This window comes from Gallus gallus, chromosome 1 (assembly GCF_016699485.2).
Source record: "Gallus gallus isolate bGalGal1 chromosome 1, bGalGal1.mat.broiler.GRCg7b, whole genome shotgun sequence".
Lineage (NCBI taxonomy): Eukaryota > Metazoa > Chordata > Aves > Galliformes > Phasianidae > Gallus > Gallus gallus.
This window is the reverse complement of record NC_052532.1, coordinates 39,473,211-39,500,232: the sequence shown is the minus strand read 5'-3', so window position 1 is coordinate 39,500,232 and position 27,022 is coordinate 39,473,211. Positions and strand designations below refer to the sequence as shown.

Here is a 27,022-nt window from a genome sequence, read left to right as displayed (position 1 = left end):
AAATTTATGGAAAAGTTCAAAATATTGGAGATAAAGACTTTCTTTGCAACTATAGTAACCTTTCAATTGGACACATAGATTGACTAGTGGGATTAAGGTATCACCAGTAGAACAGTGCTAAGAAAGCTACTTTGTTTTATACGCAGTATAGGTGCTTTATTAACTGCGCTCTGTTTCTACACAGTATAAATAAATATGTTGAAAATCAAGCATATTTTAAAGTACAAGTCACCACAGTTATGGATGCCCTCCAATTTTTGATAAATTATTAAAAAGAAGTTCAGAAGACTGCTGAGCCACAGTGACTGATTTGCTCTTTGTACTGGGACAACAGATATATAATTGCTGAAGTTTTTCCCATCACTGAAGAGCAAAGCAGATATTCAGTAGAAGCAGTAATACTCAAGATGTTCAGGGCAGCAGCCAGAAGGAAACTGCAGAGCTGCCTGCTGTTTGCTGTGAATGCTTGGCAGACCTCCTGCAGAAGCCAGGGCCTTGCTCCTCCTTCATGAAATGCGGATAAACTCCACTAAGAGGCAAAAATGATGCAAGAGAAAGAGGAGTCATTTCCAATTGCCTATTTTCTGCTTTTCCAGTATTTTCTCCAAAACAAGAGAGAATAACAGAAAGGAACCTAAACTCTAAACATGCTAAGCTCAAAAACGAGAGAATTTCTGGCGATTTTTGTCAAAGTTCTAATTTATTTTTTTTCCATCTGTGACACCTACATAATTTTCCCCTCTTGCTAATGGTCTTCCTTTGGTGACAGTAAGTGCTGTTGAGCATCTAAGTAGCATTCAGACTGAGATAACATTTGATTGTTAGCATTTTCCCACCTCCACTGCAATGTAAAACTTTCAGTTTTGCAAAACGAAAAGCAATTTTAGTGTCTAGAGAAAATAACAAAGTAGTGGGGAAAGTGTTCTCTAATTGAGATAAAATCCTGTCACCTTCACTAGCACTTAACAGTACCACACTCTGAAAGCAGGTATTATTTAGCGTGAATAATGACAACAGAATCTCAGCTAGATTTTAAAACTTATTTCTGCATAATTTATTCAAAAGATAAATTCCCTAATGAAAGATACCCGATCCATTTTAAGCCATCTATAATTACTGCCTCAGGAATACCATACTAGCTGCTGTTTATCACTGTTAGGGACTTCTGAATTCCTACTACAACCACAGGATCCCATTGGGTTTGTTTGTCTCTGAGAGAACATAGTGTTTCAAGTGTGGAATGGCTCTATGAAGGAGAACAAAACCTGTAACTCCCCAGAAATGCATTTGTATGCCCTTTACTCTGTTTTGGCACTTCACCATATAACACATTCTTTGCCTCATGGTTATTTCCAACACAATGCGTTATGTTTTTCATCAGAAGTTTGTAGAAGGTTTTCAGTTCATTAGTACTTCCCCTGATCCTTTCTTTTCTTATGAGTTTTGTAGCCATTATCCATCACACTTCCTTCAAATTTTGGAAAGGAATATACATGCTTTGACTCTTAGATCTCCACTTCAGTGAAAAAAAAGTCATCACACTTCCTCGCTATGAGGATGTAATTTTTCATTAGGAAAAAATTAGAAAAGAAAAGTGCTTAAGAACTTTAATTGGTTCAGTGTTAGCATTAAGGAAACAAATACTGGTGTGTTCACATTTTAGAATGGGTGTTCAAAAAGTTAGATTTGATTCAGGTAACAGCTACAACAGTATTTTCATGTCTTTATGATGTCTATTGCTGTACAGCAGAAGACTTCAGAAGAAAGAAAAATGAAAGAAAGATAACTAGTAAGAGACCTCATCTCCTTTCACTTTGCGAAGGTCCTCATGTTAATGATCATCAAAGGTGGTAAATGAAACCTACAGGCTTACTGCGAGCAGGCCACTATTCCTATGTATACTTTAGATATACTTCTTACCTTGTGCTAAGGCTATGAGAAAATGAAAGCCAAACACTTTGTCATTCTGTTTGTCACTTGCTACTTCAAGATGAACAAGTACATCAGCTGTGTGTTAATGACAGCCGTAAAAGTGTTCAGTTCTAGAGCTGTGACAGAAGTATCCTTGTTCTCAATGGTCTGTAAAAACCGTGTCTTTTTAACAGAAGGTATATAAAATAAACTTCTCCTCTAAAAACCTCTCCTTATGAAGCATCTTGTTATTTAATTTGATCTCAGTTAATTGCCAATTCAGGCAGTAATCTGTGTCCAAGAAATCCAGACACAGTGAAGAGCAGAAGCCTGCACCGAGCTCCAGTAGGACCCAGGACACAGCCCCAGTGCCCCAAGCTGATGACAGCCTCCCTTGGGGATGGCATACATCATCCCACTCACTGCCTGTGTGGCCTTATGATGAGGAAAGGCTGCAAGGACCATCTGTAGGTGGGAGGTACCAACCTCACTGACTCTCAGAAGTTCAAGACTGTCACTGTGATTGCTGCTCTACCTATTAATACAGAATACTCCCAAATCTGCTCAAGGGAGCAATCACACCTGAGCCCTTCAAATGCAGAAACAATTATCCTAGCACCTCAACCAATAGTCAGCAGTGACCTGTGATGAGTTTGCCTATTATGCATTATCAGTAACACTGTAGGGAAATGTTCACATTTTATGAGATTAAACAGACAATAGGAATAGTAGTCAGGGTTTTTTTCCTCTTGCCCGAATAGTCCATATTTATCTCCAGGAAACAGGAGAGAAGGAAAGTACAGAGAGCATTATCTGACTGTTTAACTTTTCAGACCTTGTCTTGGACTGGAATGCACTGTATAATGAAATTTCTCTTTTTAAGCTAGAATGAGTTCTGATACACTCAGTCATGCCCTAAGTTTCAGAAAACACAAAATGCATTTTTCAGACAGTGAACAAGAGCCCTTACTCTCTCAACAAAGAGCTCTCCAATGTAAAATGAATTGTTTTTCTGCCTTACGATCCTGAAAAATTCTACAAGCAGATTTTCATGCATGTACCTGACAGACCACCGACATCCATCTTCTTCAGGTTCTTTGCCTCCAGAATGACAACAGTCAGCTTGCCGGCAGTAGGCACGTAACGGAGGGAGAAGCAGATATCACCCAGCTTTTCTTGCTGTGAAAGCAAACAAGGCATAGTGTTATTCTTTTTAAACCATTTTGAACCTTTTAAAAATATAATTTTGAAAACCCCACAGAAAATTAAGAGGATTACATTTCAAACTCTTGTTGTAAAACAGAACATTCAAATTAACAACAGATCTACCACAAGGTACTCAGCTTGAATACTTGGTAGCCTCAAGTCTGTTGTAATAACCAGAGTTTGCAGCAATTGTCCTGTACGGGCCCAAGTGACAAGATGTGCTGGCTGCAAAGCAAGTTACACTGCCCATCACTTCACCTTGGACCATCAGACTCCCACAGATGCTGTTTGCTCTTTAATACTAACCAAGTCATTATTTTTTTCCAGTTTGTGTTTTAGTGGAAATCAGCTAACACAAACACACAACTACTAGGCAGGCAAACCAGGAAGGCAGACAGGGAGGAAAAGCTCACAATGCTTCCTTCTTCACATCAGTAAGGGTTGGAAGGATTTCCTTACATTCCTCGCAAAGACGGAGAGGTTGTGCAGAATTACAGTAACTTTGTTTTAAAAGTAGATTTACACTTGCAGAAACAAGAGAGGGAAAAGAGCAAGACTGCTGCTTAAAAATGATCATGAAGATGATCTGAGTTGCTTTCCTCCTTCCTTTCATGCACAGTGGTATCTCTAGGGGAGTAAATAGGTTTTCTTTGAGACAAGAAAAATCAGGCAATACTAAATAGTCCAATAAGGCAATTCAGACAGCACTTTTTCAGAGTCAGTGGTCCTTATGGCACATATCTGTTTTCCACAGTTTATTCTGGGAGTATGAAGTACATCTCTGTCAATCCCTTTGGCTCCAATGCTTTGTTAGAATAAATTGGAAGGTTGGTTGTTGAAAAGTGCTGGGACTGTATTTGGGCTTTTTGTTACAACATTAGGTAATTCTGGCAGTATTATGCACCTTTTTCCCCATATTGCAGATACAAGAAGAACATAGCGGCTTACCAAGTTCAGAGTGCCATAACAAAAGACATAAAGACGGAACCTTACCTAAAAAGTTGTGGGAACACCACTGAAAACAACTGCTCATAGATCCATAGATGAAGTTGGTATTTCAAAAAAAAAAAAAAAAAAAGCCAGCTTATGTCCTAAGGACTTAACCATGGAAAATGCATCAAAATGTTCTTTTCTAAAGGGAGCTCAAGCTTCCAAGTGATTTATCAGAATTTGAACTTTATGCAGTAAGCCAAATTTTCAGCATCAGTAGCAGTTAGACATAGATGTCTACCTATACAAATACTAGACATCTGCTTTTACAAGTATTTTCTACTGATAATAAAGCACGTATGCAGTCTTAAAAGTTACGTTTCCATTTGTGTAACATAAGTACCTAAACATCTCTGTCTGCATGAGCATTTCTGAAAACTAAATCCTTTCTGAACAGCAAGCATATGTTCTATTTTTGGTGCTCTCCTTACGTTTTTCTCTCAGTAGCTCTTAAACACAATCACTTTTTTGTCCAGGTTTGAATAAATATCTGCAATACATCTATCTGAAGAATGCATGTGAGATTATCAGCTCTACTTCAAAGTTTACATCTACTTCCCATGTCAAAAAGGTGCACAGGTCTGTCTGAGAAGACTTCCTTGGGGATACAAGAATCTGCTCATGCTGTTCTTGCTGAAGGACTGCGATCTTATATCTTAAATACTTCTCAGCATGATGTAGTTATTGTTCCTTTTAATTTTCAAAAATTTAATGTAATACCTATAAAGTGATGGATTCTGAACTGATTATTACAAGTTGGGAATGAGACCTTGCGACTGTAATAGATTGTTCCCTGCAAAAAAAACCCCCAAAAACAGCTCAACGATCACCATGGTGAGAAAACATACAGAACAAACACAAAACTGTGTGTAATTAGGTAATGATCAGATGGAGTAGAACAAAACAGCTCATGATGTTAGATGTATGTATCACACATTAAATACTGTCAAATACACATGCCCACAGCTTGAAAACTGGTGTGGTTATGGTATCCCACTGCCTCAAAAAGGATATTGTATGATTGGGAAGGATTCCAAAAACAATGCAGCATGAATGAGGAAGGATAAGACACAGTTTATGCATGAGGAACAGTGAAATAGATTATGACTCTTCAGACTTGAATGAGGATATCAAGAACGGTTATCTTAGACACTGTAGCTAAGGAGGGCCACAGTGATGTAATGATTTTCTTCAAAAGAAGAGATCCCAATGTAAAAAAAATTACGTTTTTAACTCATACCTGCAATAACCCAGGATGTCTTTTGCCGCATGAGCTACCTTTTTATGAAAGGACCCACTATTCCTGTGTCTGTCTTCACAGGCTGCTATAAATCTCAACTCATATTCTTATCCTGGAAATACGGATTTCAGCTTTGCAATCTGTCTAACTGAGCATGCAGTGATGGTGTGATAGCAAAGCATGCTTCTGCTCCTCGGACATTCAGTTTGGGAAGCACTGTTGGCTGGGCTAATGGTGAAGTTGATCTATCACTTGCAGCTTGTTCAGAATGGAAGAAATCAATTGCTTATTGATTTGTGTTATCATGATCACAGCTCACCCAGCCACCTTGTGTTCTTTGCATTCCTGCTCTATTACATGGTAGACTTGGTTTAAATTAGCCTGGCTGATTCATTAGCCTCTGAGTAAGACTAAAACAGGATATCTGAAAGCTCATCTTAGCCCCACCATCTCAGACATCTCTCTGCTCACGTATCAACGGACATTGAGGGTTGAGACTGGTATGTATTAGGACTGTTAGGACTGTTAATATTTGTTAAAACTGTATAAGGATTGGCTTTTTTTCCAAGCTGAATGCCTGAGTAGAATCCAGAGGAGGTATTTCACAAACAGTTATTACCATGAAGACCATCACCTCTCACTGGCTTTTCTCCATCTATAATCAGGTTGTGCTTTGTGCAAATGCTGTAATTGTCTACGCAGGAGAGTATTCTTATGAGAGTATTTAATGCATTTTTAGCCTCTTTTAAAGTAATTTTAGCTGCATGAAGCATAGAGAAGAAGCCAGCACCATGTAAACAGAGTTTTCCATAGATCACCAGCAAGCTATGGGAAATGACAGCAAATGATGGACTCATTCCAGTGAATAATTTGAAGAGAAACCATAGGTACCTGCTTAAATGTAGCACTTTTTTTTGGCTGCCACTAAAATCTGTAATAACTGCATTTCTTGATTTTTTTTTTTTTTTGCAATTCAAATCTTTCCTTTTTGCTTTGCTGCCATATTTTTTTTTAGTCCTAAGCTGGTTTGTGTGTGTGTTTTTTTTTTTAATATAATTTTAAAGATATTTATCAGGCAAAGTACTGCAAGTGGCAGCATTGCAATGAAGCAACAGAAAGCAATCACCAGAGGTGTGGTTTGCAGGAGATAATTACAAACCCCTGCAGGGCTATGAGGTACAGATGAGTGCTTCTGGTATGGTGATTATCTCACAGAGGTACCTTATTGTTATTATGAATTTCTTTCAGCCCTATGTATAAATAATTTATGTTAGTAAATTACTTTGATCTCTGATGGAAACTGTAAGTTAGCGTTAGAAACTTCCAACTGGGAGGTTCACAGGCATTAACCTATTCATGTATAATGCCTAAACACCAATCAACAGACTCTCTCCATCTAAGCAACTTCATAACTTCACTCCATTTAAAGAGAATGCAATGAAGCATAACATAAATGACAGAGCTGGTAACAGTTCTTCAGCTTAGAAAAGGCTATTTGAGGGTGTGTTGAGAACCTGGTCTTTTTAGAGAAGACTCTAAGTGTCTCCTGCTTGTCTCATGTTTCTTCTTGTATTTGTCAGTAGTCATTTTTGCCTTGACAGCGCACTTTCGTAATGAGCTACTGAGAAAAATGCTATTTATGCAGATTACTCTCATTCACACTGCAGAATCTCTAACAGTGATATCTATCTTCTTAATATAAGCAATCTCCACGTTTTTGTGTAAGATATTATGAGGAAGTTGACGCTCACAGCTCTCTTGGTAAAACAATAGGAGAGTAACAAGCCACAGCATCATATGTTTTTTTCCTAATTGGATCTACAACTCCAAAATAGTCAGTGGATATAAAGTCAGAATATAAATAGTCAGAGGGATATAAACACAGTGCAGTGGGTTTCCAAATTCAATACCCAGCTTTGATTGTAGATATTTGCCTGAGAGAAACACAATAGAATGTGGTTTTCAGTGAAGACCCAAAATACGATCTCCCACTAATCAATATTTGCAATACCAAGCTAACAGGGCTCATTATACAGTATTCACACCAATCAAAAGGTTTTAAAACTCTGTGGAGAAAACCAGGACAGCACAGAGGTGGATTATAAGCTAAATTAGCTTATTTAAAATTCAGGAAACCCAGGTAAATAGTAATGACAGAACCTCTAATTGTAATTCCCCTATCTGTGGGCTTTGGACAGTTTTGAGGCCATTGCTATTCTGCTGACAGAAAGAGACCTCAAATCCAACAAATTCTTTGCCTTGGCAAATAAACTGTGAATGCATTTGGTCACAAAGGTATCATACTAATAACAGTATCAGTACCCCACAGATGCAGAAATGCTTGGACTGGCCCTCACTACAGCTTCCAGAAGAGCAAGTGGGAAGAGTTCAGAACTGATGACCTGACGATATCAAGATAATTAGGCAAAGGAATGCAAAGTGAGAAAGAATGATATAAAATCCCAAGTGCAGAAACAGGCTAGAAATAGACAGTGAAACAGGGAAAGCAAAAGGAGAACCGGAAAGAGGAACAAAAGCTGGAGCTAATCTGTCAGCCCATTATTACAGCACTTCTTGAGATTCTCACATGAATATGGATGCACTCAGAGTACCATCATACCCAAAATGAATAAACAAGTGTGGGGATAAAGTGCTGAGAGTGAACAGGAAGGGCAGAATTCTTGCCATCCTTTTCAGGCAAAAGTCTGATTACAGAAACAGATATTTCAGACTTGTGAAAAGTTAACTATAAACACAGTCAATACAAACTTAAGGATTTTAACAGCTAAACCATTAATTGGATGAGCAGAATAATTCCTCTGCTGTCTAAAAGGATTTCATGCCCATGAATGGAGCAGCCACACTGTTATACAGCTGGAAATAAACAGGTGCAAAATGCCTCTAGAGACAGAGGAGAACCTTCTTCATGACTGCACCTACTGCAATTTTGAAGAAAACATTTTAACATAATACAAACATGAACAGACAAGTGCCCTGCCACATGCCTCCTTATTCAAGATCAGTCTTTGTTTGCAGGAATAACCCACCTGTCTTCCAAAATGGAAGTGTAATATTTGTGATCAAAGATTTCTCCTGTTTGCTTTTACTAATGTTATTTCAGAAATGCTTTCATGGGTTATACCCTCTTCAAATGTGCAAACTTGGCCATAAAATGAAGCTCATGTTAATGCAAGTTACAAGCCACATAGCAAGTAAATTAAGAAGCAAAGCAAAGCCAAATAGGTTACAGCAGGAGATCTCAAAGAAACAGAAGGTTCTTGAGGCAAGGATCCAAAGGGCTTGCTTTGAATGCTGTTAAAAAAGGGGTTAGCGGTGACAACAGTCTAAAGAAGAGATGTAAAGGAGGCTAGGTGATCAGTGAACAGAAATAGAAGCAAAGGTCCAGGAGGTAAGTTTTAAAAGGGAGTTTAGAGCAGATAGGGAACATTCTTTCAAATAAAATGAATTTATTAAAGGTATCAGGAGGTGGTATCTGTAGGGATACAGCCATGGTATAAAGTAGGAGTGTGGAAGAACCAAAAGAAACAGCTTTAACTGTGCATTCCTTTCCTTACTACAGTTCTACTCTCTGACTCCTTTGTCATACAACTTTCATACAACAGCACTATATTTTACCTTTACTTAAAGGGAACAAACAAGCCTTCCTTCCTATGGGAATAAAGGCAACCTCATTTTCCTTTTTTTTTTTTTCCTTTTTTTTCCACCCCCCTTCCCTCTGAACAGCACTACTTGATATATGAATTCTTCACAAATCTCTTCCTTCCTGTCTCTATCTATATATCTACTAGTATGTTGTGTTTCTTCTACATGCCCGAGTTATGTAATACTCTCCAATGCAATGACAAATCTAGCTTGAAAGTGACTTGGCTAATTATATGAACCAGCCAATATTATTGAAAAATTAACAAGTCAGGTTCTGCCAGCTTCCCTCTTCTAGTCCTCTTCAATATATTTTTAACTGTTTAGAGAAAGCACTTCTATTGCTGCTTCTAAAAAGCAGAAAAATATGAGGAGAAAACACTTATTAATAGTAGAAAATGACACTTTATGGTCAACAGTTTAAAAGCATTACAATCAGCTCCCATCTTCCCAGATGAGAAAAGCTGTGGCTAAAGGCACTTGAAATCAGATTAGCAGAAACACACCCTTTCATTTCCAAATGAGAGACTGTGCTACCAGATGTACTGAGCTCTTCATTAAAGAAGACAAAAAGTAATTTCTTAAATAAACAAGAAAGGGAGGAATGAATAAAACCAAGCAAATACTGAAAACCAGCCTATGATGTCTGAGTGTAACTCCCAGCCTACCTACAAATGATTGCAGCTGGCTGCTCTGCTTTAATGATTGCATCTTGCTCTGTTTTGCCACTTGGCTTCTCCTCAGCTCTTGCCTGATCGTATTTCTAAATGTCACTCACATTTATGCAAGCCAGCGCGCAAAACAAAATTAATTTAACTGAATGGCACATTAATATTATTACTTTTGACAGCATGGAAAACGTATTAACTGTAGCATGTCACAAGGCTAGCCTTCTAGTGAGTGTCTAAGTACAACACTGAAAGGAAATGAGATACAGTTGAAAGGTGGTTTTTGGCTTATCAGACACCATGAGAAGTCAAATCACAAAGCTCTTCCGTAATTAACAGAAAATTACATGTGCATTGCAATCACTCTACAGAAAATCCTTATCATCTTGTGACAGGACACAGGAAGTCGCAGTACATTGCATGATTTGAAGACATCGCTTGAAGTAAGTATGGGCACTGTAATGCTTCGTTAGTGCAGTTTCCACTAGCAAGAAAGTGTCTTGTTTCCAAAAGCAGTTGACTCAAACACTTTAGACTAGGGGCTGAACTTACAGCATACATCCGAAAAAAAACCCACAGGGTCAATAAACAGCAGAGAACTCTAAATAAGAATCAAATCGATTACAGACTTTTTACTTGTATGCAAAATAGCATCTTTATATGAGGTACTTTTTCCCCTTAACGTAACACATGCAGATTTTGGTCAGGACCAGAGTTGCAGTGTATGTAGTGCTATATCAAAAACCTGGCATCTACAAAGTCCTTGATAAAATGATCATACATATTCAGTAAATGACAAGGCAGAACAGACAGATTTAACAAACCAGTAAGTAGGAGTGAGTGGCATAGCACAATGAATTAATTCTCTATGGCTGCTGGTAAATTCTGCTGAAATCTAGCACCTTCAGTGAAAGACCATCATGTGAATTCAGAGACTCCATTACTGAAGACATACAATAAATTTCTGTTTCTCAATCAGTGATCTGCAAGTACCATAAAGAGAACCACAAAGGAGTCTGTGGATTACCTTCGTAGCCACACATTCTTTCCCCCTTCCTCTGGAAAGAACTCCCAAGACAAAATGGCCTTGCATCAGTCACAGCTATGGTATAAATAAATGGCTCCTTGTGCAGTGACACTAATGCAACCTAGTTCGTTCATCTCCTGTGGACGTATGCTCTCACTTCTTGCTTTCTGTAACACTATTCAGCTTTCATGTTGCCCCATTATATCCTCTGGTACTACCTTCAGCTCTCTTCCATGACCCCAAATCACAAACAGTACAGCTGCTGCCTTCAAAAATCTATAATCCCAATTAGACAAGAGGCGGTACATGATGTGGTTGTTTTGAAACTAGAAACCTTCTGTTTAGCAAGCAGCAGGCTAAAGAGAGCATGTAAGAACACTATACATACATAAAAGTTTCCTTAAACAGGGCAAGAAGCTGTTTCTGTCCTCATTCAGCCATTGGTTTTCATTAAACTAACAGAAGCTGCCTTATCACACATCCCAGCTTCCAGAGCAGCATGTAATACAGTTCTGTGCCTTTATTTTTGTAGGAAGAAAACTCAGCCAAAAGGCAAATTCTGATAATCTGTGACACAGCAGCCACACTGATGACCTGGAAGGGGCTGAAGAGAAGGAGACTGCACAGGCAAGCTGAAAAGGAATGGGATTTGTTAATGGGAAAACTACGGACATGAGTTAAAAGAGAGCGGGTGAAGTTTTAAGACAGTACAGTTCTCCACCTGTAATTTATCCAGATGAAGAAGGCTTTTTGCTTCCTCCATAATCTAATTCAAATCAATGCCACCTATTACTTCTACCCACTGCTTCTTTTCTACAAGCACTGGCATGATTTGAAATGCTGTTCTGTATCACTGTTTTCCCTTTGGAAAGTTTTCTTACATGACCCAATTTTTCTAGTTTTTGTACTGGAGATTTTTCCAGAGCTTCTAAACTTCCGACAGATATGAGATAAAGAATACACAGCTGGAGAAGAGGCAAGCTGGAAACCCTCAGAAATGCTCTTTCTGTAGTGCTTTCTCATTTCAGGGAAGTCAGAAGTACATAAAATACGCTCTCAAGATGACTTCAATATTTTTGTCTTTGGATCCAGCTGAAATGAAGGAACTAATGCACATCCCATGAATTATGAGTTTGGACTTCAGCTTGGTAAAAAGTTGTGCTCAGTTTAAAAATGTGTGTATTCAAATCTATTGACTTACCCTTACCTGGCTCCTAGCCACTTCTCATGCCAAGCATTCAAGAATATACATTTACAAAGCTGCTGAAATATATTCAAGTTTTTGGATTAATATATACAGGTAAAAACCTTTTTTTATTACTACTCTGTTTCCTCTGACTACTTCACTTTGAAAAATGCACTCTCTTAACACATTCTTTAGGAAGACAAGACAGCTCATCAAAGGTCGTTGTAGCAATCAGTACCACACACTGAATTTCATTAATCTCTTCAGTAAAAACGAAAGAGGTCACCACAGTCATCTACAAAAATCTAGGGAAGAAGACTGTACTTATCATGAGATCTCTGGCTCAGTGATGTTCATTTTTAATAAATCTCAAGCCACAAGGGAAATCCAGAGGATTTGAACAGTGTTAATGTTATGCCACTCTTACTCAAAAAAAAAAAAAAAAAAAAAAAAAAGGCCAAATGGGATGGAGGTGGTATCTATCAGCTATTTGCCTTTTATCAAACCTAGATAAAAAATGAAGAGTTCATAAAAGTTTGCATTAATGATGTTTTAAATGATATGGAATATAATGAATGTGAAGTCACATAAGGAAAACGGGACTATTTGACTAAACCCAGATTCATTCTGTGATTAGATTGCAGATTTGGCTGATGAGGGATGTCTTATTTTCAGCTGAGATGGAATTGTTTTCTTTAGATTGCCTAATATGATGCTATGTTTTTGGGTCTAGGAGAAAAACAATGTTGATAACACTGATGTTTATAGTTGCTGCTATAGTTGTGCAAAGCCAAGGCCATTTGCAGTGAGGGCCCAAGGACCTGGGAGGGAACAGAATTAACTGTTCAAATGGCCAAAGGGATATTCCATACCATATGACAAAGAATTACCATAATGGTAAATAATAATGCAACAGGTTGTTCACAGAAAAAGTGTTAAATCACCCAGTCAGCTGAGTCAGACGGAACCAGTCAAACAGATCGCATTATATACAGACAAAAGCAAACACTGGACATCCTAAGAAGAAGAATTTGGACTATTTCTAAACATCTACTGAATCAGGAAATATATCTTAGAGGGCGGTGTTTCCTGCTGAACATTTAGGGTCATAAGCTACACACCATGAACTGCAAGAGCAATGCTACGCAAAAGAGTCAACAGTAGAAGAGCAGAAGCAGCAGGTGACTTTCCTTTTCTGGAAGGATCAGCTTGAATGCTGCATACAGTTCTGGCATATGTATTGTTACAAGATTTTGAGAAGTAGAAAGAATGTGAAAAACCACAACTCTTACAGGAAAACTGAAGAAAAAGCCTGATCATGAAAAACATAAAAGATGAATTTCTGTTGCTTTTTGAAAGGATAATTGAAGGTGACTTGATTGCAGTACTTAAGTACATCCACAGAGAAGAAGCATCATGGATTAAATGCCTTGAATTTAGTGAAGAAGGGCAAAACAAATATCAAGGAGTTGACAGAGAATCCAAAAATATCCATATAAGAAATAAAGTGCACATTTTAAACAGTAACTGCAGAAGCTGTTAGGGATGTCTTTCTTCATTACTGATTTGTAGACGCTTTTAAGAATTTTCCAGCAAAGCTGCCTATAGCAAGTACTGGCCTATTGACAGCAAGTGACATTGACACTGACTACTGACACTGCCAGCAAGACCTCATGCAGAATTTTCCAGTAGAATTTACACAAAATTCTAATTGGATAATATCAAAATGTGTCTTGGCAGACTGTGTTTCGGTGAATTTTCAATAAAACCATGCAAGCCAATACTGAAGGGGAGGTTGTCTGACCTTTCAGAGTTTGCAGTCTGTGGCCATGTAGACATAGCAAAATGTTATAAATTGAGAATGAGAGGGATTCCAGCTCCTTGCTCTAAAACAAAGCACCTAACTTTCAAGCTTGTCAGAAGGTTTCCGTGTGCTCTCTCCTTCACAAAATGGCACAGGAAGTAACAATTCTGCATTGCAGATGCAGCCTGTTTCCTAGATTAAATGGGATTATAGGAGATTCTTTACATTCTTTAAAATGTTCCTTGAAGATTTAGAAGTCCTGCAGATTTAGGGCTGACAACCTCATCGCATTTTGAAAAACTATCCAATTTGATAGGAAATAGTACTATTTCTAAATAAAATAAAGGTATTTAAAATTACAGATTTTTTTTTCCCAGAAAGAAAATATTAATGTTAGCTAGTCTAGGCTTAGTGCAAATGAAACATAACAGATTTAAAGGCCTGTCATTCTTAGTGAGATGTAAGAGCTCATATACTGGTGTCTTCTGTCAATAAACCCAAGGAATCACTGAAGAGGTTAAAAGTTTTTAGGGTTAAAAGAATTTAAGGGGCATGTACCAGTGTTTATATACGAAATATTCACAGTTTTATATGTAATAATTGTGCTTGAGGCTGTTGAACAGCTAGTTTTCATGATAGAGAATATATAAACAGGAAAGTTTAAGGTCTTAAATTCTTACCTAACATGACCAATGTTTGTGTTTGCAGGAATTTATGCCAGTTGCAGAGAACCAAAGCTGAAATTCAAGCAGGAAGCCAATATTCTCCAGTCATTCTGGCATACGTGATTGCTGCATTACATCTAGTAGAGCCTAATTAAAATCTGTTCTCATTTTCAATGATCATATATCAGGCAATATTAATTATTTTTGGATTTTATGGTTTTAAATATAAAAGTTATAACTTTCAGTACAATAAGTGTGCATTTTTTTTTCTTTAGGCAAATGGATAAAACTAAAATCATACGGTTGTCCATTAAAATAAAGTAAAAGTTTGGTGGCAAGGACAGATACTCTGAATAAATACTCAAAACTTTTAGGAAACTGTTATGAGATTTTAAATGTTCAATGATTTAAAGGGTATGCTTTTTTTTTTCTTTTCTAAGAAACATGCTGTGGAAGAACCACAGTTTTTATTCTTTGTCACTGGATTATAATAGTTGCAGCTATATTATATACAATAAGTACAAAAGGAAAAGAAAAGCATCCACAAAGTAATCAAAATTAATTCAAATGCCCCACCTCTCCTAGAAAGCTTGCCTGTCCTAAGACGTCACAGAAAACGAATGTTCGGCCTGACTAATTAATGTGAGAGTCTGAATGAATGAAAACATTCAGCATAGTCCACAGTTATCTAATTGTGGGCTGGGCATTAACAGACAGGGCTCATCAGCTGCAGACTTCAGGGCACTGGCATGAAAACAAACTGCTGCCAATTCTGAAGACAGAATTCCACTCATCAACAGAGATCCTCCTGTTTATTTTTGATGTTGCTGAAAAAGACAGAAAAGCAAAGGTGAAATAAATGAGCTCCAGACAACTCAGCACTTCAGAGGATTACCTGGAACAGTTTAAGTAATACCTAAATTTCATTAAGGATCTAGTTGGGAGCTTTGCCTACCTCCATACACACCGCTGAGAAACGGCAGTGCCATGTTCTACACTGGTGGCAGCAAAAGCAAAAGAGTAATCTTCTAGGGAGTGATTTAGGTTTGCATTTTATGGCAAGGTCTGTATCTGAGAAGATGAGATTTGATCTCAAAGTCAGCCACAAGTTGAAAAAGGCACTAGGGATCCCAAATTTTGTTGTCATTACCAGTGACAGTGGAAGCAGCAATAACTAATTCTCTTCTTTTATAGGAGAATGCATCCAACCAATCAAGCAGCAATAACATACCGCTATAGAACTATCTTTCTTACTGCTAGTTTGGAAACTCCTGCCTTTGGCACTATTTCTCTAGTTGTAATTGTAGATATAATCCTCAGGGAAACTATCTTGGTCTCCATGTCACTGGATTCAGTTGCAGGTACTTATCTTCATCTAGTGATTGGCCAGCAAAAGTATACATAGACTGGGTGATGAAGCACACGTCTTCCAAAAGGAGAGAAGAACTGAATTTCATCTGCACACTGATGACTGCAGCTCAAAACAAGCTGTATTCTGCTCTGTGGTAGACAGCAGAAGTATTAATTCTGTATCACTGAACATACTCCATGGCAAACAATTCATTTTCTGGAAATGCTGCCAGTGGAAGGGACAGAACAGCTACAGTATTTAATCTATCCATCTGTCTGAGAGTCATGTGAAATAAGAAGTCTCAGTTTAGGCAATTGAAGGCTGCTTATGAAACTATTGAAGTCTTCACAAAAGCTTTTCTAGTTCTATCCAAAAGATACATTATCAATGAAAGATGTATTTCTGCTCCATCCTCAAGCCTACATCTTACACAGAAACTTAGAGTGAGAAGATGATGAGAAGCGAGGAGGTGGAGTGATTCACAGAGCTTGATCTCTGGTCAGCATAGATACTAAAAACTAACAACTTTGGGCTGTGGAGGCTAAAATGTGCAGCTTAATTAGTAACTGACTCAGGTGTATAGAATGATTGTAGAGGTCAAAATAAAATGCCTAAAAGAATGAGAAACTGAGAAATCACTCAGCATTTGATGATTTTCTCCCTTTGTGAGACCAGTGATTGAAAGTCTGGAGAGAAACAGACACAGGAGAGAGAAGAAATGGTTTGATCTTCAGACAGCACTATCATTCTTGGAGTAAAATTCCTCACTATTAGAATTACAGATAACAGAGGTTAAAAAATTGAATAATGTAACACCAATATTGTAAATGTTTATGCTCAGATAAGGTATGGAGAAGCATTTATATCTATCTTGTTTCCTTCCTTAAATCTTATGTATGATGTAGTTACCTATGAACATTCAGGAATGATAGTATTTGTTTTGATCTGTATGATTGAAAGTGAAAGACTAGCCATAATCAGCCCTTCAGAAAGAAGTGTTTGTATGTGGCAGATAGCAAGATCTTAAAACCTGGAAATGTCAGCTCTCCATTAACCTACAAGGTAAGAATGCATAAACTCCAGAAATGCAGAGATATTCTATGAAAAGGATTTTTTTTTCCTGCAAGTTATTATTTTGTGCAACATCATTCTGCCCAGACTGAATTAGACATGAGCAAGAAAAAAAGGCTTTGCTATCAAAAGGCTTATAGAATCTAATTCAAATCCTCTTGTCCTGAGTGTTTCTATAGTTGTGATGATAACATTCACAGAATAAGCTGTAGAACACGTTAAGAAAAGAAAGATGAAAGAAGTACAGGGTTGATTGCTTTAAAACCATCCAGTTACCTCAACTGGACCACATCAGCACAGCAACACATCTGCCAAGGTGAACAATTTCTTCAGCCTTTGGGAGAAGGCTGAGTTTTATTATATGACCAAACAGAAAACTGCAGGAATGAGTTACTGCTCTCTGTTATCAATTTAGCCTAGAAATAAAACCTAGAAAAAATATCCTAAATTCGTGTACTCTGCCTCACATATTAACATAAAACCAGTAAAAGCCCAAAACCACCAAACTGAAAATACAGTATTAAGTCTTAGATTTTAACAATGATTTCTCTAAAATAAGGGCATTTTGTGCTAATTCCTGTCAGAGCACACAGTGCTTCAAATGCTAGTTAATCTCATTATTAAACTAAACCAAAACACAACAGACTCTAAAAAGAGGTTAAATGATTTTCATGGTAATCCCTGACATGGTCTAAATCAGTGTTTAGAGAGACCAGATGAAAAAAAAAATGAAGATGACGACTAATTCTTTTCTTTCTCAAATTGCTATTCCTAAATCTTAGTCTTTTAACCTTTTCAAAAGTACATCTGATGCCTCTGGAAACCAACATCCTTTAGTTTGAAGTGGGCACAACAGCCAGAGGGCAGCGTCCCAAATTAGGCCTCAACCTTTTGCTGAAAAAGCTGCCATCTTGTTGAGAACTGTCTCAGGACATATGTACGTAAGTTGCTGTGAAGGCAATGCCTCCTATATATTTCCATGGAAACTACAACAGATACAACGAGCACAACAACACAATTTGAGTGAAATTTCGGCTACAAAACAATGTTTTTCAGCACATTCACCTTTACTAGCTGTGCATTTTTGCCAGTGATGAAAAAGAGCCTGCATGCCGCGTTCCTAAAAATCTGCACCAGTGGAGGTGACCCACTGTTGCCATTGCTTAAATGCACCACACATCACCTCAATGTGCTCACATCCACCATTTGGTCTCCATAAACATTCACCAAGCATTAGTGAATGTCAATGGGTGCCATTTTTTCTGCATGGAGGAATTCAACGACACATCTTTGCTTCGTATTCACTTTCATGTCAGATGCCATTTAGTCAGACTGCCCCTCTGCTGCCATCTGTCACATGGCAACAAAACATAATGGGATACTGGCGGGATGGTTCCAGCTCTCCTGCCATACCACCACCAGCTGCCTCTGACGTTGTGGGCCAACATGATAAAACGGGAGGCATTACTTTCAGAGTAGCCCTCATAAAATATCAAATATCATTAATATGTAAGTAACAAAACATTTTAATTTTTAATTAAAAACATTAAAAAACATTTAAAAAACATTAAAAATAAACATTAAAAAAAAAAAAGACAGAAACAAAGCCATAAAACTAGTGGGATATTTGACCATCTTTTCTGTGAAACTAACCTATCTGGCTGGTTTGATGGCAGTGGCTGCAACTCTTAGTGAGCTCTCAAGTTGTTCATCAGGGATTTTTGATGAAATTTTACTCTTCCTATGCACCATCCTTGACAATAATTGTTAAAAATGTGCATGCTGCCACAAAGCAATGGTGCAAAGGTGTGACTGTGAAGCAAAGGATTATGGAAGTCTGGTGAAGAGACATGATCAGATTTTTGAGTCAAATATCTGATTGCAACTCTCTACACTCTATTAGACAATTAGCATGTCATGTATTTATATCAGTTAGAAATGGTGTCTCAAAGGTAGATCAGTGATTGTTTTGGCAGTCTTGAAATCTATTTTCAATCTCCTTTATCAAAATGGAAAGCATGCCTGAGTATTCTTTACTGTATTCTTTGCTGTTCAGAGCACAGCGTTTAGCCAATGTATCAAAATGTACACAATTATTTGCTGAGCTGGGCTATATGCGGGCCACAGGCCATGGGTTGAACATACCCATTTTACAGCATGTTGTGTGGTCCTTTTATGCCAATCAATAGATTCTGAACACACGCTTATAGTCCCTCCAAGACTATAGTTTTATGACTGGGAGTTCCAGCAAGTCATGGCTGAATTCCCTGGCACTTCTTCTGCATCTTCAGTCCAAAACATCCCTTCATGCCCCAGGGCCTTTCACTTAGAATATGCTTCAATCCATGCAAATGACAGATACACCAATGAACTGAATGAATCACCTGCAGCTACATAGCAGAATGCTTCCAGCAACTAAGCAACATAGATTTTGCTTTCTTTCTTTGTAAAAAGAATTCTTATGATGATTTGGTTCCCTCTTGGTATCTTTCTCAAAAGCCTATTAAAAGACTGTCCAGAATCTTGCTTTCCAAATGCCACTTTGTGTTTAACATCCAAGTTTAGTGCTTTCAAACTCCTTGGTTGGTCTACTCTTTCTCCTCCATTATACATTAAAAAATATCCTACAGTCAAAAAAACCCCAAAACCAATAACATGAAGATGTAGAGATGCAGAGTAGTCTGCTGTTCCTTCCTTTGACCTTGTAGCTTTCTGCAAGGTCATCAAGAATGTATCTTGTCTAAGATCTTTATTACTTTGTGTATAGATTATTAGAAGATGGAGAGCAGCAAGTGTAGGATGCATTTTGTCAGCACAGTTTAACCTCAAGATGCTTTTCCATGCTTGAAAGTCAAATGCTAATAAGCACGTTTTTGACAATCACACCATGCAAGTTTTTCTGATCTGAGAGAGAACACTATCCAGAATCAATGGGCCCCAGCAAGAGGCAGAACATAACACTACCACCAAACTTCTGCTTCTTATATTCCACCCTCTGAATTTGAATTAAATTTCTATAGAGCCAGACAGTCTGATGTGAATCAAGACAATTTCCCTTTTGATTTCAGGTAAGCCAATTCTTTTTGTTATAAAAAAAGAATGTCTCCGACCTCCAAAGTTAGATGCCTTTTCCATAGAGTAAAGAAACATGATACTCAACAAATGTATACAGTGGGGTTGTCAGCAGTTTGAACATGGAAGGTGATAAAAGAAATGCAGAATTCTGATAGCTTGAAACAGTACTGCAGCTGCTCTACTTAAGTCATGTGGTTTTACCTTTAAAATCATAGTATTTCAGCATCTTCAGTGTAAAGTGGAAAAAAGAGCTAATTAACTACTGAACAATTTCACATCAGGCTTGCTTATTTGCAAACTTAAGCCATTTCCCTCATATTAAGATCTTGTTTTGTTCTGTATCTACAAAATTCAGTTCCTCTTTAGGACAGATGTTGCACTTAGTGTCTGCTTAATATTGTGCAATTACTGCATGTAATTCTGCCACAAAATTTGAAAATTAAAAAACCCTTAAATTTAACATTTTCAAGTCTAACTCGGTGTAAGATGAAGTGAATTTGAGAAAACTTGAGCACCATACAGAAAACAAAGTGATCAAATATAGTATGCTGCTAAATAAAGGAGACCTCTCATTTTAAAATTTGTCTGACATTCTGACAGCATCTCCATAGTGATAATCATACTTCCTTTTGTGAAGCATTATGATATCTGCAAAGCTGTACAAGTGTTATTATTAGGGATTGGAAAAGGCCTATTAGATCTTCTGCCTATCTCTGATATAACAGAAAATGACAGTGATTTGCTGCAGTGATTTGATGGTGACATTTGTAAAAAAATGTCCTTTCCTCTTAACTCTCTGCAAGTTTCAGGGCTAAGGATTCACTAAGCTAGCCAGCTTACTAGTTTTGTCAGTCTTCAACTTCTAGGAAGCTTACCAAAAGATGAAATAAACATGCCCATTTCAGGCCCACTTTTCCATCTCTTTCTTTCCAGCTCCTTCTTTTACTTTTCAAGGAGAAAGGAAAGAACAATCCACATGATTAGTGCAGCTGTCAAGATTCACAGAAGTGGTATTCCACTCCCTAGCTGCAAATTGCCTCCATCTTACCCATCTCCAAGGCAGTACTGTAGCATCTCTCTGACTGGGAATGTGTATCAAATAGGAGAGAAGCTGTTGTCCACCTTGCTGGTGTTTTCCAGCAGATTCCCACCTCAGAAGCCACATACAAAACATTCCCATTACAGCCCACTGTGAAACAAATAATCAGGTGACCTATCTGCAGTGGGTTCCTTGTCAGTTAATGCATAGAGTAATGTGATGGCAGTCATTAGTGGTCTGCAGAAGTCTTAACAGTAGATAGTGTCAGCTTGAAGATCTTTATCCTCATGGAAGGAGGCTCTGTTTCTCAACTGCTTTCAAAAGAAAGAGTTGTTTCTGTTCTTCCTTCCCCTACTCACCAAAATTTCTTTGAATGTTTGCTACAACAGGTATTCAATTGAAGTACCAATATAACAAAAATGGCTGAAGCAAAATCAGTTGAAGTATGCGAGGGATGACTCTCAGTGTGAATCATACTGTGGTGAGCAAAGAAGAGGTCTGTCTGGCCTTCTGTACTGGAGTGATAACAGATACTGGGTGCAGTCTGTACTCAGATAAAGTTAATGGTAGTGACATCTGGTAGATGACACAGAGGAGAAAACTCCTGTCATCTGTTTCTTTAATGCTCTGTGCCCAAACCATTATATGTCAGACTTGGTAGAAGTGACTAATCTTTCAGTATCTACCAGTCTTCCCTCCCGTGCTCTCAGACACAGGAGACTGAAGGACTACTAGATAAATCACTATCATATATTCAGAAAACCCTCTCTCAGCCATAACAAATACTTACATGAAGTCTTGTACCTTCCAAGTGCTTCACCAACATAAATATATTAATAAAACCTTTTCCAGAAGAGAAAGGAGTATCAGAGAGATGGCATTCAAATGGCTGGGCTGTGAGAAGTAGAGCTTCAAATATTTCATTAAAGCTTCATCCTCTGCCATCAATTTCAAGCCCGTTTAGAAAAAAAGATGGAAAGTACCGTGGAACTTTATGAGCAAATAGAGGAGTAACAGCTCGTAAAATGATTTTGCCCTCTGTGATAACAGAGTTAATTAAATTGTATATTCTATAGTGTCAACAACTGAATTCTACATCAAGTGAAATGAAAATAAGATTTTTATACTCCATTTGACTGATGTCATCAATATGGTTCTTTCAAGGTGACTGGTGGCATTTGCCACTAATGTGCTTTGGCAAAAATCTTGTTTTGGCATCATAATCAGGATATTAAGGATATTTTTGTATCTGATACTTAACTGCCAACATATTTATAATTCTAATTAGCAGTAGGTTGTTAAGAACTGACAAACCTACCTATATGTTGTAAGGGCAAAAAAGGAAATAGATCATGTTATTCTTCAAATAACGCACATTACATATAGATGCACTTTTCAGGGATGAATTCATTATGCAACTATAAAATGTAGAATAGTCTACAAAAGATTTTTTTTATTAATAAAATTTCATTTATCACACAATTTTGGATGAACTCCAGTTGCTTAGGGTTTTAATTCAATTTGTATCATGTTTTCTTATAATCAGTAAGCTAGGCTGCCATATGATCACTACCAAGACATGTGCATGTTTCAGTTGCTACACGTCTGTCCGATGTAAATCATATTAGTCTTTGTATGTGTAGTACTGTATTTGTTAATTCTGAAGCTAGAGTACTGCTTGGTCACAGCTGTATCTGCTATGAATTCTGAAACATCTGCTGTGTCAACCAATATCAGGTTTATAAAAAAAGGACCTCTCCCGGCCCTCTCTTTCTCTTACTAATTACTGCACAAAATCTATCAGAATTTGCTTGGGATCTTTGCTGCTGAGCAAAGAGGCTGGAACTTTGAAATTGGTGAGGTACTTGGCAGTAGTCAAATCTGAAAATATGAATGACATTTCCTGTGAAACACAGCTCCCGAAACCACTGACAGATGTAACTCTCTTGGTTCTTGGTAGAGGTTTCTTTTCCAAATTGCTATTTCATCTTTATCTCTAAGATTGGAGGAAAAACATCCCGTAGCATGGTTACCAATGTCACACGTAATAAGAGAGCCACAAACTGTCACAATGAAATAATGCCATGCAGAATAGTCTCAATATAACAGTGGCTTTAAACTGTAAACAGTAGAAGGAATCCATTTGAAAATACTGTCCTTAAAAGTAAACACTCAAAATGGCAAGACTGAAATCTACATTTCTGAAATTGTGAGAAGGTAGCATGATACATTTGTTCAGTTTTCCATAACCTATAGTCTTAATTCAATATTCAGTTTTTTGTCACTTGTATTACAGTAAGATTTCACTCAGATATTGTCCTTTCAATTACAGAAACTGTGGTTTGAATCCAGAGCAGCTTGTTAGCTACATCAGACAATGAGGAACTCAGATTCAGATTCCTTCTTCTCTCACCAGAGAACTGAAGCATGCTGTGCACTCTTATTACTATGAGTGGGCAGTCAAAACAAAAAAATAATGAAAATCTGAGTACAAAATAGTCTTATAAAAAAGGTGGATGTGCCAGTATGACAAACCTCACAGAACGCACAATTTAATGGTGAAATATTTCCAAAAAGTGTCTTGTGTACATGTTGGACCTATTAAATAACGAATGTACTGTATGTTGGCACAGAGAGGAAAGAAATAAACGGTGATCAATATTTGAGTGAGATGCCATTCATTCCAAGGCCTTTGTTAAATCCACAATTCTACTCAATGGATATTATTGCATAGCAGTTCAATAAAATTTTAAATTATTTAAATGAAAACCTACCATTATTTTCCTGCACAGTAAGATGCTTTGAGATGAAAACATTCAGAATTTAGGGCCACAAAAAAAGCCTGAATGCAATTATTCTTATAATTAAAATACAAATTCCATGTACCCTAAGTGCAACAACCCAAGAAAAAGTCAAACTCATAAAAACTTCCCTTAATATGCTGCATAAAGTATAAGAAAGACTGAAAATAGGATTAGCAAAGGAGAATGCATCTTTTCAGTGAGTATTGGAAAAGATGCTTATCAAAATTTATCGGGTGAAGTCTGAGAAATGCTGATAACAGATGGGAGCTGTCTTGGCAAAAATAATGTTGCTAGTTTGAATGTTTCTCCAGCTGAGAAATAAAAGTGTCCTGAAAAAAAGAAGCAGATAATTTTTATTACCTCTTCTTTCTCTGCGCTTTGCAAGTCCCTCCACTCCTCAGTCACATGGCCAAAGTCCACTGTGTTCATCGCAACCTTATATTCCCCAATAATATCATGTTTGGAGAAGCGATCAAAGTCATAAACTGCCATCACTAAAGTTTTTCCACCCAGCTCGGAGTATGGCACCTGTAAAGAAGAGAAAATGACAAACTCAGTATCTGTGACAATAAAGATCAGTTCACTACAATGCAAATCTATTTTTTTAGTTTATCAGCTGTCATCTCAGGTAAATTGAAAAGCAGAGAAAATTATGAGGTGTATTCGTTTCAGAGTCACCAAATGCAGTATTTTTCGAGACCAGTCTATGGCACTCAATAGAACAATGTGGCAGCTCACTCATCACTCTACAGGGTTTTCTCATTCTACTTCAAATTATATTGTGGGTGATGAAACTGAAACAGGAAGCCCAATTATTTGCACTGAAGACACATGAACTTTTCACACAATGGTGTCTCTTCCCCTATAAATCAACTGTCATCACTCAGAAATGGGTAGCTCCCAAACTGATGAAAAAACAGAACTAGGTTGCTGTATCTGACACTAAGTAATTAGACACTAAATAGTTTTCTTACGGCACCACTACCTATTACTTACCACAGCATATTTTTCATTATGATACCTTTCACACTGCAGACACTAAGCTACCTATAAGTCACAGTGCACAGTTAGAGACTGTGTGGCAGTAGGCCAATTTCTGTCTAATTCTCCAGCTGTTCTGATGTGTTTCAGACAGATGCCATGGGTTTGGACGTTTATGAGTCACATTTTTAATATTCAGACAAAGATGTGGAGTTCAGGTAAGCTATACTTGAGTGGCTGTCTAGAAAACTCTAGTTTAGGAATTGTTTGCACTTACATTGAACACTTGGTCAATTTGAACATATTCTGCAAGTATAAATGGTTCCCATGGGCTTCAGTAAACATTCTTCTATTAATTGTCTATATAAAAAGACAACTGAAAGCACAGCCCTGTCACTGGCCTTGTTAACTGCTGTATGTTCTGGTCTGTTTAAACCATAGGATTGCTGTCTTTTGTTGTTCGATTGGCTTCCACTTGTTCTTTAAAATACTACCTAATAACACGAGTAGTTTGTTTTTTTTCCTGACATTTAAGAAGCTTTTCAAGTTGAGAGCCAGCTCCAGCTTCCATTACTGAGTACAATAATTTCAATGGGTACAGGGCTCTGCATTGTGGTAAAAGTACACAAATACTACTGCAAAAGCTGTTTTGATTCTGTAAATTATTTATAGCTTCTAAAAAGCTATAGAAGGTTAATGCATGTGGAAGGCAAAATTCTGGAAAATTTCACTTTTATTTTTATGCAGCATCAAAAACAGGAGAAGAGTAATGTTCTAAAGCTCCCTTCTCCATCAGTTTACAATTGCACCTAATGGATCCCGGTCATTTGGAATGCAGAAGGCTACATTTACTGCTATGTATTTTTTATCATTAACTTGACCTCAGCAAAGCTTATTTTAGCTACCTTCATTTTTAAAGAAGATCTAGTAGCAGTGCTTCTCCCTTTCATTATCTCTACAGCGGCCTTAGCCCACAGCTTTTTTTGGGACATCCAAGGACACTCCCAGCTCCTGTAAAGGATTGCTCCTGCTCCCTGCCTTCTGCTCTGCTCAGAGAGACTCAGCCTCTCTCAGTGCAGGTGAGACCTCACTAGAAGACATAGTGGAGCCTTCTTCCAGCGCAGATGTGTGCTGGAACCTTGTTCCTGCCTTGGGTCTGGTGCAAGAACCTTTCTGTGGGGATCACCATCGTGGGACTGAGGAATACTTCTGGTGAAGTCCAGCCTGGATTTCTGCTTCCTTTCAACAGCTCAGTGCACGTAAATACTTCACACTGCTGCAGCCCGGTGAACACCTGCACCCTTTAAGTGTGATACCATCAGTAGTTCCCAGGGAAACTACTTATTAAAGTTGCAGCACTATTTAAATGGTCATTTGTTTTCTTTTACTGTAGTCTCAGTACAATGATAGTACTTGGCATGCTCCATGAGTTTTCTCTCGAGTACAGACCACACTACACAGGGAGTGATCAGTACCATATTGATAAGCACCTAAACACTTCTGTCATGTCTTGCTTGGAAAACAAACATTTTTTTCTGTAGAATAAAATTTGCATATTATGATGCGACTTAAAACAAGTGGACGTTATAGTCCAGGAGCAGATGCTCTGATTTATATTTTGTGTCTCCATTTTAGATGACAGCGTTATTGATTCTTTCTTTTCTTTTGTGAGCTGCATGGGAATCTATAATTTATAACACTGTTTTCTTTTAAATAGTCTCTTAGGAAAGCTCAAGAAAAAAATAAATCCCCACAAAAGATTATTTTTATGAACATCTTCAAGGGAAAACATAAGCTTATATATGCAGTAGTAGTTCTGGCCTCCAGGGATATCTTTCTCATTGAATGATTACATAGCCTGAGTCTTTCACTGTTCCTGTTTTCAATCTGTGGCTGCCATTATAAGATAGAAAGGCCTCCAGTAACAGCAGAGGAATGTATATTAGGAGAAGTCCTTTGAAACATACTGAATAGTATTCTTTTATTTTGTTTAACTGAAGTATAGGTATGGTTACAGTTTTAGAAAGACACAATTGAGGAGAAGCACTACAACAACTTAAACATTACAATGTAGGGGTTAGCTACATTTATTTAATATATATTATTAAGCCAGGACATGATTTCTATTCATATGTAAAGCAGCATGGAAAAGAACAGCTATGACAAAGTCTAGTAAGACTAATCTGCCATATATTCCTTCATTCATTTACCTTCCTTGAGTTTTAATTTATTTTTGAGGCAAAAAGAAATGGTGTGCTGAAATTCATAAATCAGGCTACAGAGATAATTAAAGCAAATGCTGGTTTAGTGAAATTCACCTGACATTTGTTGAAGTGGCACTGTT

General features: G+C 37.5%; 1 protein-coding gene across 7 annotated transcripts in view; it reads right to left on the bottom strand.

Annotated features, from left to right (window-relative positions):
- SYT1 (synaptotagmin 1) overlaps positions 1–27,022 on the bottom strand; it is a 346,410-nt gene that overhangs the window by 47,106 nt on the left and 272,282 nt on the right. For all 7 annotated transcript variants that reach the window (NM_205171.2, XM_046914478.1, XM_046914451.1 and 4 more), the window contains 2 exons: positions 24,058–24,225; positions 2,973–3,090 (listed from right to left, as the gene is read on the bottom strand). In NM_205171.2, coding sequence (NP_990502.1) covers positions 2,973–3,090; positions 24,058–24,225 — 286 coding nt within the window. The remainder of the gene's footprint in view (positions 1–2,972; positions 3,091–24,057; positions 24,226–27,022) is intronic.